The sequence below is a fragment of the Malaya genurostris genome, chromosome 1 (genome assembly GCF_030247185.1).
Source record: "Malaya genurostris strain Urasoe2022 chromosome 1, Malgen_1.1, whole genome shotgun sequence".
Taxonomy (NCBI): Eukaryota; Metazoa; Arthropoda; class Insecta; order Diptera; family Culicidae; genus Malaya; species Malaya genurostris.
In genome coordinates this window covers 71,014,135-71,029,459 of record NC_080570.1, presented here as the reverse complement: position 1 = coordinate 71,029,459, position 15,325 = coordinate 71,014,135, and the positions used below count along the sequence as shown (strand labels likewise).

At 36.2% G+C, this 15,325-nt stretch overlaps 1 protein-coding gene across 3 annotated transcripts; it reads right to left on the bottom strand.

The window, feature by feature from the left end:
- Positions 1 to 1,642: 1,642 nt before the first annotated feature.
- Positions 1,643 to 12,463, bottom strand: LOC131440391 (uncharacterized). 3 transcript variants are annotated; one of them, XM_058611650.1, is made up of 7 exons: positions 12,236 to 12,463; positions 12,059 to 12,177; positions 11,395 to 11,827; positions 10,959 to 11,341; positions 2,606 to 4,304; positions 2,445 to 2,548; positions 1,643 to 2,389 (listed from the first exon to the last, which is right to left on the bottom strand). In XM_058611650.1, the coding sequence occupies exons 1-7, from the start codon at positions 12,305 to 12,307 to the stop codon at positions 1,783 to 1,785; spliced, it is 3,417 nt and encodes a 1,138-aa protein (XP_058467633.1). In that variant the 5' UTR covers positions 12,308 to 12,463; the 3' UTR covers positions 1,643 to 1,782. The 3 variants fall into 3 exon arrangements, with proteins under 3 accessions (XP_058467633.1, XP_058467635.1, XP_058467634.1); XM_058611652.1 differs by having other exon boundaries at positions 11,395 to 11,932; positions 12,236 to 12,253; XM_058611651.1 differs by lacking the exon at positions 12,236 to 12,463 and having other exon boundaries at positions 11,395 to 12,002.
- Between the last annotated feature and the right edge of the window lie 2,862 nt (positions 12,464 to 15,325).

The window sequence follows — 15,325 nt, the reverse complement described above, 5'->3', positions numbered from 1 at the left end:
TCTCGACTTGTATTAATGGTAGCCACATAATTCATTCACCATTTCATCAAAAATATGATCAGGAATTTAGGATAATATTTCGAACAGTGTAAGATAACCACAAACAACTCAAAAATTAAGTATTCTCAAAATTTGAAAACAATGCGGAAAACTCTTTACTTTCGCTTGGGATTTTCGCGCAAGGACGACGATTTTGAGGTAGTCAGGCACATATCTTCAACTGAATGCGTATAAAAGGGGAACCGTGGTGAAAATCGATCATTTCTTTTCGTGCGTTCGATGGAAGCAGACGTCGTGGGAGTTAAACCATGAACCAGCAGCGACGGAGAGTGCACCTTCTGAGTGGTTAAAACTTCAAACGCTCAGGTCGCAACTCTCATTTTTTTTCGGTAGTCGTAACGAGAAGTTCAAGTTTCAGATTTTAGTTCCGCAATATAGGTTTAGAATTCAGAGCCTGCGTTCTGAAACTGTATTCTGGAACTGATTTGAGTTTTGAAATTGCAGTTCTAGAATTGAAACTGGATTCTGAGTCTGTTATTGGTTCTAAATTTAGTTCTTGAACTCAGGATCCAGTTATTTATTCCAGACGGAACCATAATAATACTCCTAAAGAATTATGCGGAATGGCGAAAAATCGTCTTCAAGTTTCAGAGCTTAGTTCCGGAATATGGGTTTAGAATTCAGAGTCTGCGTGCTGAACTAACTCAACTCTCCACGAACGCTTTCATAAAAAGTTCTTTTCAGAGCCACCATTATTTTATTATAAAGAACTATACTGCTTATATCATAATATTTAATTGCGTTACAGAATGTTTAATGTAACTAATCTGTAATTTAGTCTAGGTACATCGTTTAAAATTCTAGTAATGAAATAGGGGAAAGTTGCACAATTCAAACAATCGACCAACTACCAATTCGAATTCGGAAGCATAAATAAAGCGTGTCATATTCGTATTCACGACATCTAGTTATGTCTCTGACATTACACACCCGTACCTTTTATATGTAGAAAGTGTGTGCAAAATTTGAAAAAAAATTGGCGCAGTAGTTTTTGAATGGAGCCCGTAGGGTCATGTTAGACCAGTTATTTCAAAAAATCATATTTTTCCTTTTATAATTTATTATAACGAAGCATTTCAAGAATGTTTTGTCAAGTTTTGAAGTCAATCGAAGTAGAAATCTTAGGTCTGTGCGCCGAGTTCTTGCTTCTTCGTAGAATGAGATAGCTATAGATAAAGGTCCATAATATCCAGAGTTTCATTCCAATAGGCTTGAAAATTTCACAGAAAATTCTTCAAATGTTTTACTATAAGAAAATATAAAGAAAATAATACATGACTTTTCAAAAATTCTACCCGCCCCTTAAGCCGGCTAAAAGTTAAAACCTCTATAATCGAAATCGTCTTGCGAAAATTTTTGCGCGTGGATATGTGTACGTATATGTGGATGTGTAGTCTTTCATATTTCATATGGTTAACGATCTAAAAGTGAAACAAAACCGACCTATTGGCTCATTTCCATTAAAATGCAGCACTGTAACAACACTGTTACAGGTCACAGCAGCGTTGATAACTTCGAACAGAAATATTAACTAGGAGTTGTGCTCGTGCTACGTATTAGTGTAGATTGATGAGAATCTAAATTTCAGATAAAATAGACAGGATCTTTATAAATGCTTTAATGAAATAATCGGATGAAACCCAGTTACAATCGTTGATGAGTGGCTTTTATACAAAACAGAATCAAGTAAGTTTCAGAGGTAATTTAATTATGAATTCATAGTTAGACGGTAATTGTGTCCGATATGGTAGACACATTGTCGCCACTCATGTTGTGCTCGTCCTGAAAACGCGCATACCGAACTGGCAGTGATTGACTGCGTACCCTGGACGCTATGACCTGCAGTTCTTCTGCTAGTGTAGTTGTCCGACGACGTCTTTTGTAGAGTACCAGTGCAACCACCGTCAGAATTGCACACAACGTTAGTGCAGCAATAATTGAATACCCGAGAGGACCAGATGTTCCTCCTATTAGTTGGTGGCGAGTTAGATTTGCCCTCAAATTACCAATGTTTTCTAGAGTAATATTTACAAATGTATTATTGACTACCGATACAGCTGATGAAGGTTTGATAGCATATTCAGGTAGTGTGTCGTCTTGTGATGCATTATTCGATGAACTGTTTGAGGTTGGCGTTGAAATACTTCCTCCTGTGATAGATGTCGTGTGTAAGGGAGCGAAAGTCATCATATCGGTGTCAGTTGTAGTCTTAAAAATTACTGTTGGCGGAATTACGTGCGTGGTTTTTGGTTGTTCTTTTGCAGGAGCAGTTGTCGTAGTAGAGATTTGAACTATGCTCGTGAGATTGGTCATATTACGTGAAATTATCCTGCAAAACAAAATTGGTAAACATGAACTATGAATACAAGTTCAATTAGTTTTACCTTAGATAACTCAATTGGCTACAATTACATAACACATAATTTTCGCTAACAGAATTTGAACAAAATTTGTCAGTCCAATCGTATCCTTCAGACCAAAGTTGACACTGCAATAGAACAAAATATCTAGCTTGAATGATTAAATGTTTGTTTGCATTGCATACCCGATATCCGTTCGACGGACTATCCGATGCAACGGTAATGTTCCAAAGGTATGAGCCCGTTGTCCATTCCACAAGCACTCCAAATTCGTATTTATCTACCACCATCATGAATACATGATATATACTGAGCTCGCTGTTTGGGGTCTCCGTGGATAGTAAGTCTACATTAAATATTACCGTACCTAGACAGAGATAGGATGCGGTATCCAGTAAAGTTTCAATCTTTGGACCCCCTGATCCACTAAGAACAGCGCGTTGTGGAAATATGGTGTCACCAGGTATACGAATAGATCCTTTAGGAGGATATTTGATGCTGGGTTTTAGTCTTGTGGTTTCCAATGAAAACCATTCGTCTGAGTACCCGGTTTGTTGGTTAGAACAGTAACGTTGTGCTGCCTCTGGAATGTAACTCAATAATTGTACCTTTGCTATGCCCTTTAATTCTCTTGTTCCATTTGGTGATTTTATCAGACTTTTATACAATTCAAATTTAGTGCTGGTTGTATCTACAATGTTTGTAATCGGTTTGGGGCTGGCGGAACGAGTTTGACGCTTGGTCTTTCGCTCAATGCAATCGACGAGTTTCAGCAGTTGTCCCAGAAGGTGATCTTGGCTACCATGTTTAAATTCGATTATAAACTTAACCTGTTGCGCAAATCGGAGTATAGCCTCTTCTTTTATGTAGAACGAGCCTTCAACAAATGCCTTTTGGATCGCTGGAATTTGTTCCCGTAGGATGATCATTAGATCAGAATAAGTTTTGTCGTAAATAACTGATTCTTGATTTTTCAGTGTGAGTAATGTTTCAAAAGCAATCTTCGTTGCTTCCAGAAAATGTCCTCGATTGAAATTTTGTTGTATTTCATCCATCCAAAATTGTATTTGTGGTTCGTCCAAAAAGAGGTTCGGATTAGTAGCGATTAAGGGGCCGCTGACTCTCGAACAGGCATCTCGCGAATCACAAACTATGTAGTATGTAACGATTTTTTCCGGCGAATAAGGTAGTTTGGTTTCCGTGGACGTTACGTCGTAGTAATCGGCAATGTTTATAGAATTTCCTTCCACCGTATACCAATAGGAATATCTGAGCGGGTAATCCATATCTAAATCCTTAGCAGTTCCTGTAGATAAGGTAAATAAAGTGCTCATCGCTGTTCCGTTATGAATCGGACTTACTTCTAGATGAATACCCTTTGGAGGTGCATTTGTTTCTAGTATAATATCCCAATAACTATTAACCATGCTTGGTTTTACGTCACTATTGTTGACGCTGTCGTCAATCGGCTCCGGACATTTGGTAATCAGTCTGAATTTATAAAGGGCATCTGGTAGCAACAAGCTTTGATTGGACGTGTTTATCATTGCAGGAATGCTCAATTTAACTTCTCGTTCCACTGTGTCGTTACCGTAGTCTACCAATTCAGAGAGAAAGTTTTCCTCAATATTGTTAATGATAATGCCTCCTAGAGTATCTACGGACACAGCGTCAAAATGAGCGTATCCTTTCTCGTTGACTACTGTCCAGTTGCAAGAACATTTCGGTACCAGACCGCTAACTTCAGCAGTGATATCGTAACGTTGCCCTGGGATCAGATACAAAGGGGGCTGTTTCTGGAGTGTTACACTGATTGTGGATTTCGGATCTATCACAATGATCGATAAAGTTTTGAAATCTTCAGTTGAAACAGTAGTTGTATATCTGAGAATTGAAAAAATATATCAATTTTGATAACACGTTATAGCCAAAATTTAAAACTCAAAATAAGTGTATAAGAGACGTAACTGACAAATTGCATTTTTTCTAACCGTACAATTTTCTCGATAAGTTCCACCTGTGTAGACAATCTTAAGATTTGTTTGGAAGCTATAGTGTGATCATGAATCAAGTGTAAATAGATTTTGTCGGACACTTTCGGTTTCGCGAATATATTCGAATAAATGACGCAACCGATTAAGCGTTAAAGAACGTTCACCGGCTCCTCGGCCACCCATGGAAATTGACTATCAATGTCAACTTCCCTTTCTGAGCAGCCTAGATAGCCGTGTACTGTCGGTAGTGGTTCCCAACTGGATAAGAATAACACTATGGTCCCCTGTCCCGTAAGTCATATGAAGTATTTCCAACCAAAAATTGATCCGCTGGTTTCCAGTTCCATGTCGTAAAAGACCACAAAAATAGGAGCTCCCAAATCAAGGTGTATTTCCGTGCCGACGACTGAGTGGCTGCAAGAGCTTAAGCAATGCAGTCGTACTGGGTAGTACTGTGTGTATTTTAATAACTATTTATTGAAATATAAGTTAAAATTAAACTACTGAGATTTAAATAGGGTGTTCAGCCCCAAGTGGTGACTTTTCAGCCCTATTATATATATGATTTAGTTATTACCATGAGGACATCATTTGCTTCCGCAATTCTGAGATTTTTGTGTAGGGAAAATTCTAAACCTATTTGTATTGTGTAATGGGGAAAAGGAACTTATATACTAACTTACTAACTAATACAGAGAGCGAATCGATTCAATTGAAGATTGCGTCGACATTAAATCTAATGGTTCTATATTTGTGAGTCTGGGTAACTCATTTGTACTAAACCAGAGAGGACGCTTCAAAATCATTTTCAGAATTTTATTCTGAATCCTTTGAAGCGTTTGCTTCCTGGTGGAACAACAACTTGACCAAATTGGTACTGCATAAAGCATAGCTGGTCTGAAAACTTGTTTATAAATTAACAATTTGTTTTTTAGACAGAGCTTAGAATTTCTGTTTATAAGAGGATATAAGCATTTAATATATTTATTACACTTTGCCTGGATTCCTTCAATGTGATCCTTGAAAGTGAGTTTTTTGTCATACGTTAAACCTAAGTATTAGCTTGATCAGACCATGTCAATTCCAAGCCATTCAATTTGAGAATGTGATTATTGTTTGGTTTAAGAAAAGAAGCTCTTGGCTTATGAAGAAAGATAATTAATTGCGTCATAATAATCACTGAAAATATTTAAACTTCTTTGTAGGCGACTGCAGATCACTCTTAGATTTCTACCTGTGGCTAACAGACTTGTGTCGTCACAGAATAGAGATTTCTGACAACAAACGGGTAGATTTGGAAGATCAGAAGTGAAAATATTATACAAGATTCGAGTTACGCTCGAACCCTGCGGAACACCGGCTCGTACGGGTAGCAATTCAGATTTACAATTCTTATAGCTAAACTGAAGAGTACGATCAATTAAATAATTTTGAATCATTTTGAACTGGAACATGGAAACTGGAAATCAGACATTTTTGCTATTAAACCTTTGTGACAAACACTGTCGAATGCTTTTTCTATGTCTAGAAGAGCAACTCCAGTGGATAACCCAGAAGATTTATTTGCTTTTATCATGTTCGTTACTCTGACAAGTTGATGACTAGTTGAATGTTCATGACGAAATCCAAACTGCTCTGGTAAAAAAATTGAATTCTCATTTATATGAGACATCATTCTCAACAAGATAATTTTTTCAAAAAGTTTACTGATAGAAGAAAGTAAGCTAATTGGTCGATAACTTGATGTCTCTGCTGGATTTTTATCAGGTTTGAGGATAGGAATTACTTTAGCGTTTTTCCATCTTTTTGGGAAGTAAGCTAATGAAAAACACTTGTTGAAAATTTTAACCAGGAGTCTCAAGGCAACATCGGGAAGATTTTTAATAAGAATATTAAAAATTCCATCATTACCAGGAGCCTTCATGTTTTTAAGTTTCCTAATAATTGATTTAATTTCATCCAAATTCGTCTCAATAATGTCATCTTGTAATAACACTTGAGTTGAAATATGATCATATTTCAGTGAGACTTAATTATCAATAGGACTCATAACGTTCAAATTAAAATTGTGTACACTCTCGAACTGCTGAGCAAGTTTTTGAGCTTTTTCGCCATTTGTAAGAAGTATTTGATTTCCTTCCTTGAGAGCAGGAATTGGTTTCTGAGGTTTCTTAAGAACCTTAGAAAGTTTCCAGAAGGGTTTAGAATATGGTTTATATTGTTCAACTTCTTTAGAGAAGTTTTCATTTCTCAAAAGAGTAAATCTATGTTTAATTTCGTTTTGTAAATCCTTAACTATGTTTTTCATAGCAGGATCACGAGAACGTTGATATTGTCGTCGACGAACATTCTTCAACCGAATGAGCAGTTGAAGATTGTCATTGATGATAGGAGAATTTAATTTAGTTTGAGCTTTGGGAACTGAAAAATTTCTAGCTTCGATAATGTAATGATTCAAATGATCAATTGCTGTGTCGATGTCCGCAGAATTTTCTAAAATAGTTTCATGATCCACATGATTTTCAATGTGAGATCTGTAATCCAACCAATTAGCTCTATGATAGTTGAATATAGAACTAATTGGATTATTTATAGCCTCGTTGGAAAGTCTGAATGTTACAGGAAGATGATCTGAGTCAAAGTCAGCATGTGTAATCGGTTCACTACAAATGTGACTTTGATCCGTTAGAACCAGATCAATTGTAGATGGGTTTTTCACGGAAGAGAAACAAGTCGGATTACTGGGATGAAGAACTGTGAAGTAACCAGCTGAGAGTTGATTATGAAATATTTTACCATTACTGTTATTTTGCCTACAATTCCACTGGACATGCTTAGCATTTAAGTTCCCTATTACGAAAAATTTCGATCGATATCTTGAAAGTTTTTTCAAATCGCCTTTAAAGAAATTTAATTGTTCACCAATTATTGGAATGGCAAATATGCTCCAGCGATGAAATAAATTCCATGAATGGTTTCAACTTCGATTCCCATGCTTTCAATAATTTTAGTATTGAAAGAAGGTAAAATTCGATGTTCAATTTGCCGTTGGACAAAAATGGCAACTCCACCACTCATTCCAGTAAACCTGTCAAATCGATGAACCACATAATGTAGATTAATTTTCAATTTGACATTAGGTTTAAGAAAAGTTTCTGTCACAATGGCAATAAGAATTTTGTGAACTTTGAGAAAATTATAAAATTCATCTTCACTCGATTTCAAAGATCGAGCATTCCAATTTAAAATATTCAAATAATTATTTAACATCTCTGTTAAATTTTAAATTCATTATAATATTATTTGCGAATTGCCATCCGATTTGAAATGCTTCAAAAAGTGATGAAGTCGAATTCATTCGGATGATCATTTGAAAAAGTTGATCCTGTAGGTAGATCATTTTATTTTCAGTTATATCGCCTAAATCAACTTCATTTAAAGAAGCGAATGGCATTGAAGGAATATTTGTAGGTAGACTGCCATTAGAAGAAGATGATATGGCCGATCTACCTATCAATAAATTGTTTTCGTTAGTAGATGAACTGCAAGGCGGTCCTGTGTTTTGATTATTTACATTAGAAGAAATAGGTGGTAGATTTATACCTGTTATACTGGCATAACTGACATTAGAAGAAGATGATGACGAGGTCGATCTACCTGTCAATAAATTGTTTTCGTTAGAAGACGAATTGGAAGGCGTACCTGTTTTTTGTTTTAAATTCGAAGAAATCAGTGCCTTAGAAGAATTAGGCGTGGCATTTGTAACGGTTTTTTGATTTTCAGGTATGTTCTGTAAATTTAAGGTCGTTGATTTGACTTGTTGTCTAAGCGAACGAGCGTTTAAATTTTTTTCCCTGACAGGACATTTCAAATAATTGAATTTATGATTTCCATTGCAATTTGAACATGAAAATTTATCAGTGGTTTTCTTCATTGGACAAACGTCTTTTGAATGCGATTTACCACAATTCTAACACCGTAAATCCATATGACAATTTTTGGTTCCATGACCGAAGCCTTGGCAACGACGACATTGCGTTAAGTTTGCAATACGATTATGCCGTTTATAATGTTCCCAATGAATTTTAATGTGGGAAATGAAACGAACTTTTTCTAAAGTTTTCAAATTGTTTACATCACTTCGATTGAAGTGTATTAGGCAAAGTTCATGGGAAATTCCAGAGCGTGGTTTAGAAGTACCATTCGCTCTTTTTTTCATAAGTATTACTTGGGAAGAGGCAAAACCAAGCACTTCTTTTAGTTCATTTTTAATTTCATCAATACTTTGATCATTTGATAAGCCTTTCAAGACAGCCTTGAAGGGTCTGTCTGATTTTATATCATATGAATAAAATTTATGAAGTTTCTCGGACAAATATCGAATAAAACGTTCGTAATCTTCCAATCCATCAACCAAGACTCGACATTCTCCTCTTCCTCCGATTTGAAATGAGACTTTTACTTCCGGGAGAAAAGTAGAAAGCTCAGTGCGGAATGCTTTAAAGTCGGAAATCATCACCGTCACTGGTGGCATAGATTGTTGTTTCTTCCCAGAACGACAAGCGTCCATTTTGGGAATTTTTGAAGAATTTTCTTCTATGTCGCTACAATCGGATTCAGGAAGAATCTCGTAAATATTGTTAGACGGCATAGAATCAACGGAAGGGAAAGTCGTCCGTTGTCTTTTATTTTTACATTCAGATTCTATAAGATCGTGAATGTTATTAGAAAAATGTTGAATAACGGATTGTGATTTATTCCGTATTGAATTATTTTTAGCCTTAGACTTGTTGCCTTTCCGGTTGGACGCAGGCATTTTTGAAATGGATGAAATTTTAAATTAAATTAACTAGGCTAAATTAGTCTTCGATTAGACTCCTAGTTTAGAAAAATCTTGATAAAGACTGATTTTGTGGTAGTCTTAATAAAGACTGATTAGTTCGAAGAATAGTTCTTTGAATAGCTAGCCGTAAAAAAGGCTGATTAATTTCTTAGTCACTCTAATATCACTCTTTGTATCACTTAGTCACTCAAATATCACTCTTTGTATAGCCTTGAGAAAGGCTGACTAATTGTTAGTCTTTAAAAAGACTGTTAGTGATTCAGGTAGCCTTGAAAAAGACTGAAGCCTTGAATCAATGAAACTCTACCTAGCCAGAAAAAAATTCCAGGAGCCAGGAGCTATATGCGTGTGGTGCGAACGACTGTTCAACACCGACTGATCTATTTACATATTGTTCCAGGAATGCAGAACAGTGTCGATTTTGTAAAATCTCTAAATCCTCTCGAAGGTTGACGGTTTTATTTAATATGTATCTGCAGATCATTCAGCATTTCATTCCTTTACTGGGATGCAGCACGATTTGTTTATTTTTGTTTTGTGCTCTCCACTTCACAATTTCCTTCCATGTTCCTTTTTCCCTTCCCTTCTCATCAGAAATATGATGATATGTCACGACAAGGTACAATTCCCCAAATAACTAGCGGAACGTACAACTTGAACCAATTGTTTCTGCATATGTTTTATTTTCTTTTTCCGATTATTTCCTGATTGATACGAGTAATTATATTCTTCTTCTTCCCAAGTAGCACCTGTAACTTATTCATTACAGGTGCTACTTGGGACAGAGCCGGTGAAACATGTTATGCCCAGGTGGGTAATTTTTCGTACCGGGAGGAACGATATTATTGAAATAATATTTATCCCTTAAAAGCGCAAGGTCGATTTTTATATTGTTTTGTTTCGACATCACTTTACGCGTAAATCGCGTGAATTAGAAGTTCGAAGCGTTTTCCGTACTTTGTTTCGAAACAAAATTGCGTATTTAAGGGCTAAATACGACATAAAACTATTGTGGGGTTGTTCGAAATGTTGACGTAGACAACCCACATAGTTTCAAAATCACTGCCACATAGTTCACTGCTGACGTTGACTATCCACATAGTTTCAAAATCACTGCCAATATTTGTTTTGAATATTAAGGTAGCAGCCTTTTGTATTCCGCAAAAACTTATTTGTGTCTGCGAATTTTCGAAAATCATTCTTTGAGAATTTTCGATCAAAATGTGTCTGGTGAGAATCGAACGGCGCACAAAACAAATCTACAAATAACCGCTGAACACATTGTTCAAAACTTACTTCCGGGATTGAGCCAGAGATGACGTTTGTAATGTCAAACTAACCTCATTTTTCGAAAGTACCAACCAACATGTCAAATTTTTTCGTCAATCGTACCTACCGACATATAAGTGACGTTACATATTTATTTCTGAAAAAAATGGATTGCTCGAAATTTCAGGGGGGTAATTACCCTTCTTAAACATTTTCGGGTGGGTAGTACTACCCACCGTACCCACCTCTTTCACCGGCCCTGACTTGGGAATAAGAAGAATATAATTACTCGTATCAATCAGGAAATAATAGGATCTTCGAAAATTTGTGTGAAAAATCAGCTCAAAGGAATGCCATTTTGCCATGCTACGTGCTAGTTTTAACCTGCTCTTCTCCTTTTTCCGAACCAAATCAACTTCAAAAGCCACTAACCTTGTTACTTTCTTCAATGGCAAATGAATTGAATTTCCTGCCACTACCAGATCCTTAGAACAACTATCATCTCCACTACCATCCACACAGTTTAATGAAAAATTCCCATCAAAGGCCCTGTTGAAGGCGAAATTAATTTTTGTTGATCTAGCATATCCGGAAAGAGTTTCCACGGGATATAGAAACCCTTTTGTAGCGCGTTTAAGTATAGATAGCTTCATTGTGGCTCCGATAATTTCTTCACCGTTGTCTGTGTCGAAAATCGTTACAATCAGTTCGTAGCTTGAGTTCGGAAACAGTATTCCAGCAGGGATCTCCAGCATATTGGACTGTGTTTCGAGACTTTTGAAGGTATCTATCACTCCGGGAATCTTCCATTGAACCTGAAATAACTAAATTTCTTAAACTGATCTAATGTAAACCGATAGATACACACCTTGTAGTTGTTTCTAGGGTTACAAAAAATCAGCTTTGCAGTCATCAGAAATGGCACATCCGAATAGCTAACTTCTGCGCCAAGCAGAATCAATGACACGTCATTACTGGACGATGATCCCGGTCGATCGACAGAAGATCGAGCATTCTTTCCTCGGTATATTATCGTGAAATTCTGACCTTGACTCTTCGTTCCGTCGGCATCTATACCAACTATATTGAACGTATAGATTACTGCGGCAACCAGTTCTCCATCCGCAATAATGATCCGATTGTTATCCGAGATCTGGTCCGATTCTTTGTGTAACCGTTTTTCTAGCAGTCGAACACTTCGCCAGAGCTGGAGCGTGTGTCTTTGACTAATGAAACCATCCAGAAGGTTGAACATGACACTTACTCGGTAGTGAAGTCGTTGGCCACCCTTTGTCTGGAGGCTGCGTGCGTGTTTGAGAACGAAACGGAATGTTTATGCCATATTTCCCATCACTAACTGGGACAGGTACGGTGCGACTTTCATAACGTGCTTCTCGTAATTATTACTGAATGTGAATAAATCATAGAAGTTAAAAATCGATAACCCTATGCGTGTGCCGTACTACTTATTCGAGTCTCGAGAAATAAGAGGGGAATCAAATACTTTTCTATTTTGTTGAATTAAATATTACCCAATTGTTATTTGGTGATAGCTGGTGTTGTTTGGTTTCGAGTGGTTGCTTGATGTAGTTTGTTTTTGTAATTGACCACATATGAATTTAGGCGCAAGGATGCGAAACTCTGGTTCCAGCTAAAAAAAACGATTAAAAGTACTTCTCGAATCTATTGATATATTTGGCGGCACTCACCGTAATCGTTGTTTGAATGAATATTGAAAATAGTATCACAAATACGATAACAGTATTCGAATATTGAAGCATTATTTTGTTTACTATTCAACGCTTATTTCGCAGAGCTGTAGTACAAAACGATACCTATTTACATCCGTTTTAGTCAGAGTGTAAACTTTTACTGGACACCTAGTGAGAAATTCTATCCACGAATACTGACTATAGGTCCCTAGCATTGTGATATGTATATCATTTCTGTGGGTGTGTACTTTTACCTCTTCCAGGTTACTAATTACAGTAAACGCAAACGGTGACGTAACACCTGTTAGAGCCCAATACGAAGTAGTCACGTGATGATAGTTAGTGATTCATAGTATTGATCTGCTGAAGTTGCATAAATTCTATGACACAATTGCTTTCGGAAACAGAATGATTATATAAAATCATGTGATTCAAATACAGTAGGATCTCCTACAACGCGGTTTACCGAGGGCGCGAAAAAGGTATCCGTCAATAAGGCGATCTACAGAATAAGGAATTTTGACTAATTGAGACTGTGATCGATTATCTCGCTACTGTCAAAAGATAGCACCATACAGTGTACAGCAAACTTGTAGGGAAATTTCACCAATAATCATCTCATTAGCCGAGTCAGCATATTATTTTTCTTGTTACTCGGCCCACAATCAACCGGGATTCAGCCTACAATTATTAGGAGAGACAGAGGCTACACCGGATATGTATTTAAACTGGACAGATTAAATATCTTTTAAACCTGCTATTATTTCGATTCATGGATTAACTTTGTAAAAGCATTCAGCTCACTTATTTACACCGAAGTGCTATGTCTATCCTGACATCCCAGGCGAAAACGAATTTACGACTTTATGGCTTCGGTGTAAATAAGTGCATTGTAAATAGTAATGACTTTACGTCTGCTTAGCGGATTATGTTGATCCGCGAGGTGGCATTAGCAGTCAACATAATCAGCTAATGCACTGATGAGCTGAATGCGAAACGTGAAATAATCAAAACAGTCATGTGCACTTCTGCACAAATCGGTACAAAAACCAAAATGACTGTTTGTAAAAGCGCTTTGAGATGACGCGGTAGAGATAATTAGGGTAAAACCCAGTTTTAATGATGTTTTTTTTTTTAATTTCTTAAAAGTGTTCGATTTAACCCCGATCTCCTCTATGAATCGATAGTAAAATTGTGCAATACTTCTGCTATAGTGACGTGAAAGTTCGATGCGATTACACGTGTTTTCAAGAGACAAGAGCACGAACATGCTTTTTATGCTCTTCATAACATAACCAGTTACGAAATAGTTGGTTGAGTTCTCAATCACCACATATTTTTGTCATATTGATTTAATTATAATTTATAAGCTATCGTTATTTAATCCAAACATATCATCAATCACAACTATGCTTCTAGCTTTTATTGAAAATAAGTTTATTTGACTTCATTAGTAGCATCCATGTAACTAGTTCTGATACCACTTAACCCAATTATGTTGCAATAAGAGCACGAACCTGTTTTTTTTATATTACACTAGTTAAATATAAATATAGACAGCAGATAAACATTGAACTAACTATCATTTCTAAGTTATCGTTACTCAATTCTAACATATCTTTAGTCACAGCTATGCTTTTAACTACTAATTGAAAAAAGGTTTATTTTCGTTACGAATCAATTATAAACACGTAAGCGTATATGTAAATCGTTACTGTGAGTTGATATAGTAGTTACGTAGATATTACAAGATTATAACATACAATTTCTTCATTGATTCAGATAGCTATCGGTTGGTTTTCGCAACGTAATGATAACGAAAATGTAACCTAAAAAACTTTTGTTGGCTTGAATATTGCGAACACACTATGGAGTCAATTAGTAACAATCACTCAAATTTCTGGTTGTAAACTAGTCATAAATAAGCTAGCGTAACAAAAATTGTTACTCGGGTAAAGATATTTATTTTTTATCGGGAATGCGTCGGGTTCTGAAAATTATTCTCAGGGTTGGGTCGGGTACGAGTAAAAGTTTTTTACAGGTCGGGTTCGGGCTTTGGAAATTGCTTACCCGACCATCTCTACCGTGTACCCATTGAATTACAGAAACATATATCTGCTGGCCAGGTAAACGGTACATATAAATCCATACAGTCGTTCTCGTTAGCCGTATGAAAGCGGTAAGTGAAAATTACATGCTAAAGATGTGAATATCAATCAGTCATGACGTAAAATACAGTTGATGGACAGAGAAATGAGTTTTTTTTCTATTTTAAAGTTTATGCTGCATGGAAAATTGATTGGAAACATACTTAACATCAATATGCGAATGAATTTTCGGAAACTTGTGTTACATTTAACGGAAAAAATTGTCTAATACAGATTTCTGTCTTCACTGTTTAAGTCAGCATTGAGATCAAACTATTTCAATATTAATATTTGTTTCTGTTCTGTTTGTTTGAGCTTTTTTACAATAATCATATGTGTGTTTTTTTAATGCGGACTATGATTAACCCTATATTTTCAAAGTATAACGTATTTGTGCATTTACACTGGTTTTAAAATAATTTTTTGACTGTGTGGATATATGTTTTCATTCGTTGAATATTTGAAGCATTTTCTCTATATGTATATTGATTGCTTTAAGGATCGTACGCAGTTTATTCGAGTTCGATAAGTGTTCTCATGAAAATGAGAATGCCAACCGAAATAATGAATGTTTACCGTTATCTAGAGAGTTGAGTGTTTTTATTTGCTGTACGTATTTCCTACAAGCACAAAGTGTGCAACCGACACGGGAATGTTTGAAGAAATCTGGGGTGGCATTATGGAACCTACTCGAATAGACTTTATTGTACAAGCACTCGTACAAAAAAACGTTAGTTTCGAGTTTCTTAATGCGGCCCCTGATTAGAAACTCGGTACTTGGAACCTAGGACCCTATTAGAACCTGCTTATTTGCGTATCTGGACAGTCAGCACCATGAACGGCAAAAATCCAATGATGCGTATAAAAATCCAATGTTCAGATCTCATTAGGTTATGAAGAAGGGGTTTCATGAAGAAATGATGGAGGAATCACAATATTA